The 5,158-nt window shown below is 44.9% G+C and overlaps 1 protein-coding gene across 1 annotated transcript in view; it reads right to left on the bottom strand.

Annotated features, from left to right (window-relative positions):
* Positions 1-477: 477 nt before the first annotated feature.
* The window catches only part of sanbr (SANT and BTB domain regulator of CSR), a 29,616-nt gene continuing 24,935 nt past the window's right edge, over positions 478-5,158 (bottom strand). Inside the window, 7 exon segments of the mRNA XM_070441561.1 lie at positions 478-1,222; positions 1,346-1,437; positions 1,952-1,977; positions 1,980-2,040; positions 2,195-2,232; positions 2,235-2,362; positions 2,437-2,542. Of these exon segments, the coding sequence (XP_070297662.1) occupies positions 1,186-1,222; positions 1,346-1,437; positions 1,952-1,977; positions 1,980-2,040; positions 2,195-2,232; positions 2,235-2,362; positions 2,437-2,542 (488 nt within the window). The 3' untranslated portion in view covers positions 478-1,185.

Below are 5,158 nucleotides of genomic sequence, written 5' to 3'. Positions count from 1 at the left end.
CAATCTAGGTGGGGTCAGTGGGGTAAAGTGGATTTGACAGGCAGAAACTGTTCTGTAGTCCATGTGAAAGACAATGCTGCCATCTAATGGACAATAATGGCATTTTAATAACCAGTGCACAGAACAATTAACTGACGGCCTACCGCAGCCAAACCATAACCCAGACGACGCTGGGTCAATTGTGCGCCGCCCTATGGGACTCCCAATCACGGTCGGTTGTGATACAGCTTGGAATCGAACCAGGATCTGTAGTGATGCCTCTAGCACTAAGATGCAGTGCCTCAGACCGCTGCATCACTCGGGAACCCACTATAATTACCTGTCTACAGAAACTTACCACAAACAAAGAATAACTGATTGATTTTCCTTCTGTGATWTTATAATGACATCTAATGGAGAGTAGTTGAACTGAACAAAATGCCCCACATGTATCTGCACCCTCATGCAAGACACAGAAAAGAAGCTCAGGCACAGATAAATGGTGYGAATGTAACTTTTATTTCTGACTGCCTAGTCCACCCATGTCCTCTTAGTCCCAGTAGTGTGCGATACGGCCAACACAGACAGATATAGAAATAGAAACAACGGGCATTTCATCCACCATCATCTACCTACTGCTAACCACTCCTATTACTCACCACAAGGTAGCTTCTATGTTAAAGTCTATTATATTCTATGGCATACAGGTTTAGAGCTAGGTGACCTATTGCATTGTAATATWCAGTTAATGGGAGGTAYGAGGAGATGTGATCATTACAAAGTCACCTGAGTCAGGCTGACGGGCTGGACTGGGTTCCAAGTGGGCTACAAAGCCCTACGAAAAAAACAGGCCTCCTGAACTAAAGACGACCAATGCAGGACCAGGGCCTGTATTTATCAAGTGTCTCAGAGTAGGAGGGCTGATCTWGGATCATGTCTCCCCTGTCCATTCAGTATGTTCTAAAAAGACAAACTGATCCTAGATCAGCACTCCTACTCTTAGGCTCTTTATGAATACAGGCACAAATATTAACAGGGGCACAGTGGCGCAGGCAAGGTGGGGTTGAGAGGTTTAGCTGCTGCCAGGTTGCCACTGGGTCAGTTTGATCCACTGAGTTCTCACATGAGGATCTCTCTTCCTCCGCTCTCTTCCTCTCCTCCCTCCCGCTCTTCCTCCTGTCTTCCTCCCTCTTCTCGTTCCAGTATCTATGTGGTCCGAGCTTGGCTGAAGCGTGGCTTCACTCTAAAAGAAGACAGAAAGGGGGGACAACTAATTCAGACAGAGGAGGGTAGGGGGAGACAATGTGCCTGTGTGTGCCTGTGTGTGTGTGTGTGTGTGTGTGTGTGTGTGTGTGTGTATACGTACCTGAGGGTTTTCTCAGGGCCACTCTGTCGTCCGCTGGCCTGGGAGGAGGACTTGAACTGGGCCTCTAGCCTGGAGTAGATCCCTGCTGCACGCTGGAACAACCACAACCACACATTATACAACCACGATCACACAACCACACATTATACAACCACGATCACACAACCACACATTATACAACCACGATCACACAACTACACATTATACAACTATACAACCACGATCACACAACTACACATTATACAACCACGATCACACAACCAACACATTATACACCACGTGACCATGACCACCCACACGGGGGCGGTACACCAGTGACAACCACAAACAGGGGGTACACCAGTTACAACCAACAAAAGGGGGGGCGGGGGGTTACACCAGTGACAACCACAACGGGGGGGTACACCGGTGACAACCACAACAGGGGGTACACCCGTGACAACCACAACAGGGGAGGGGTACACCAGTGACAACCACAACAGGGGAGGGTACACCAGTGACAACCACACTATACACACACACAATGTAAATGAAGTTTCATGTTTCAAGTTCTAGTGTTTTATCCCCTACTAAAAATAAAGGTGTAATCGACTCAGTAAAACACACCTCTTTAGTGTCCTTGGACTTCCTTGTTCCTGATCTCCGAACCTGATCTTAGTCAGATGACCAATGATCTCCACCATACGCCGCTGGTCGTGGAGGAGGAGGGAGAGGAGAGAGAGAGGAGGGAGGAGGAAGAGAGGGAGGGAGAGGGGGAGAGAAAGAGAGGAGGGGAGAGAAGAAGAGGGACAATTAGAATGCACACTCTATCGTAACACATCCACCACAGTTAACTGAGGCCTGTGTTACTTCCTCTCTTTGGGCATCTTGGTTGTAAGCGAGTGGAGCGAGCTGTCCCATTTACTCTTCTGGGCACTCACTCTGGAAACACAAACCATTTCAAACAAGATACAGCGGTGAAATAGATGAAGAAGCATGTAGTTGACGAAGTTGAGCTCAACTGAATGGAGTGTTGTCCTCGAGAAGGGGTCTGTAAAACCAACAGAATTGGAAAAGTAAGAAAATTGCAATTATTTAAGTCTCAGGTAAACGAGTGAAGCACACTCACTTTCTCCACTGCTTTCTCTCTTGCGATGGAAATTAGTGAAGACATCTGCCTCTTCAAAGGTTTGCTCAACTTCTTGGCCTTCTTAGCAGCTAACAACGAACACATAGAAAACCCCTATGTTTGTTACAACCATGCAAGCAGTGTACTACACTTCATGATTCAATTACAACTGATAGCTCATAGCTGCAGACAATATCAAAATGTAACAAACACAATGCAATTTCAATTGAGCAGCCCATGCACTAATAAAGGTACTGCCATCTGCTGGCTATAGTGGGCTCCTCCTTACTTCTTACTTTAGTTATATTATTTATTTATTTACAACATACAATACCACACAGTGGTGATTCATCTAACATCACAGTGTGGTCTTCATGACATAGGGGAGATCTCGATTTGATTCCTTGCCTCCTTGCCTCCTTCCAAAACCCCATTAGATGAGGTCAGAGGTCCCTCACAAGGAATCAAGAAAACGCAATTTAAACCCCCCCCCCCCCCCCCCACCCCATTTCAAAGCCTCTTTGGTAATTGCCATTTATTAGGATCCCCATTAGGCGCTGCCAAAGCAGCAGCTACTCTTCCTAGTGTCCACATGAAACATGACATAATACAGAACATTATTAGTGAAGGACTGAACTACATTTAAAACATCACACACAGTCTACATATCAGTATATACACACAGTATCTAGGTCTAATACATAGTACAGTGCAATTACAATACAATATAAATGAAATTCTGTGTCTCCTCACAGTCCGTTTGTGATGTAAGGTGTTCTTTAATCTGGTTTCATTGCTAGCTTGAGTCACCTGGGTTACCAGAGAGTTCCATGTAGTCATGGCTCTATTTAATACTGTGTGTTTCCCAGCTTCTGTTCTGGACCTGGGGACTGTGAAGAGATCTCTGGCTGCATGTCTTGTGTTGTACCGATGAGTGTCTGAACTGTGTGCCAACTGCTTGAAAAGACAGTTCTGTACCTTCAACACGTCTCACAAAGACCAATGGTGATGCAGTCAATCTCTCCTCTACTATGAGCCAGGAGAGATTGGCAGTAACATGTTTGCCACTTTCCCTCCGTGTACATCAAAGTGCGATACTTGCTGTTTTGTTCTGGACCAACTGCAATTGACCTATGTCCTTCTCTGCCGCACGTGACCACACAGATGGGCAGTACTCCAGGTGTAACAAAACTGGGGCCTGTAGGACCTGTCTGGTCGACTGAGATGTCAAGAAGGCAGAGCAACGCCCAATCACGGAGACCTCTTCCCATTTTAGCAACCATTGAGTCTCTATGTTTTGATGACAGCTTGCTATCTAGAGTGACACCCAGCAGTTTAGTCTCCTCGACTTGCTAAATCACCACATTATTCAGTAACAGATCTAAATGAGGTTTAGCGTCGAGTGATTTGTCCCAAAAACGATGCTTTACATATTTGTTTATATTTAGCACCAGCCTATTGCTAGTTACCCATTCTAAAACTAACTGGAGCTCTAATTTCAGGGTATCAGTTATTTATTCTACTGTTGCAGCCGACGTGTATACGATTGAGTCGTCAGCGTACATAGGCTTTATTCAAAGTCAGTGGAAGGTCATTAGTAAAAAAAGGAAAACAAAAATGGCCTTAGTCGGCTGCCCTGCGGAACACCACACTCAACTGAATTTGCATGAGAGAGGCTTCCATTAACGAAAATTCTGTGTTCTACTCGACAGGTAACTCTGTGTTCTACNGTCCACAATGAAACATGACATAATACACAGTTCAGAATATTATTAGTCGAGGACTGAAATACATTTAAACCATCACACACTGTCTACATATCAGTATATACACACAGTATCTAGGTCTAATAGATAGTACAGTGCAATACAAGATATATGAAATGGCTGTGTCTCCTCACAGTCCCTTTGTGATGTAAGGTGTTCTTTAATCAGGGTTTGAATCTGGTTTTATTGCTAGCTTGAGTTACCTGGGTTACCAGAGAGTTCCATGTAGTCACGGCTCTATTTAATACTGTGTGTGTTTCCCAGCTTCTGTTCTGGACCTGGGGACTGTGAAGAGATCTCTGGTTGCATGTCTTGTATTGTACAGATGAGTGTCTGAACTGTGTGCCAACTGCTTGAACAGACAGTTCTGTACCTTCAACACGTCGCACAAAGACCAATAGTGATGCAGTCAATCTCTCCTCTACTATGAGTCAGGAGAGATTGGCAGTAACATGTTTGCCACTTTCCCTCCGTGTACATCAAAGTGTGATACTTGCTGTTTTGTTCTGGACCAACTGCAATTGACCTGTGTCCTTCTCTGCCGCACATGACCACACAGCTGGGCAGGAGTCCAGATGCGACTAAACTAGGGCCTGTAGGACATGTCTGGTCGACTGAGATGTCAAGAAGGCAGAGCAACGCCCAATCACAGAGACCTCTTCCCATTTTAGCAACCATTGAGTATATGTTTTGATGACAGCTTGCTATCTAGAGTGACACCCAGCAGTTTAGTCTCCGCTACTTGCTAAATCACCACATTATTCAATAATAGATCTAAATGAGGTTTAGCGTTGAGTGATTTGTCCCAAAAACGATGCTTTACATATTTTTTTATATTTAGCACCAGCCTATTGCTAGTTACCCATTCTAAAACTAACTGGAGCTCTATGTTCAGCCTATTGCTAGTTACCCATTCTAAAACTAACTGGAGCTCTATGT

The sequence above is a fragment of the Salvelinus sp. IW2-2015 genome, unplaced genomic scaffold, assembly GCF_002910315.2.
Source record: "Salvelinus sp. IW2-2015 unplaced genomic scaffold, ASM291031v2 Un_scaffold4264, whole genome shotgun sequence".
NCBI classification, from domain to species: Eukaryota; Metazoa; Chordata; class Actinopteri; order Salmoniformes; family Salmonidae; genus Salvelinus; species Salvelinus sp. IW2-2015.
The sequence above is the reverse complement of the archived record's forward strand: the minus strand, read 5'-3'. Positions and strand labels throughout refer to the sequence as shown.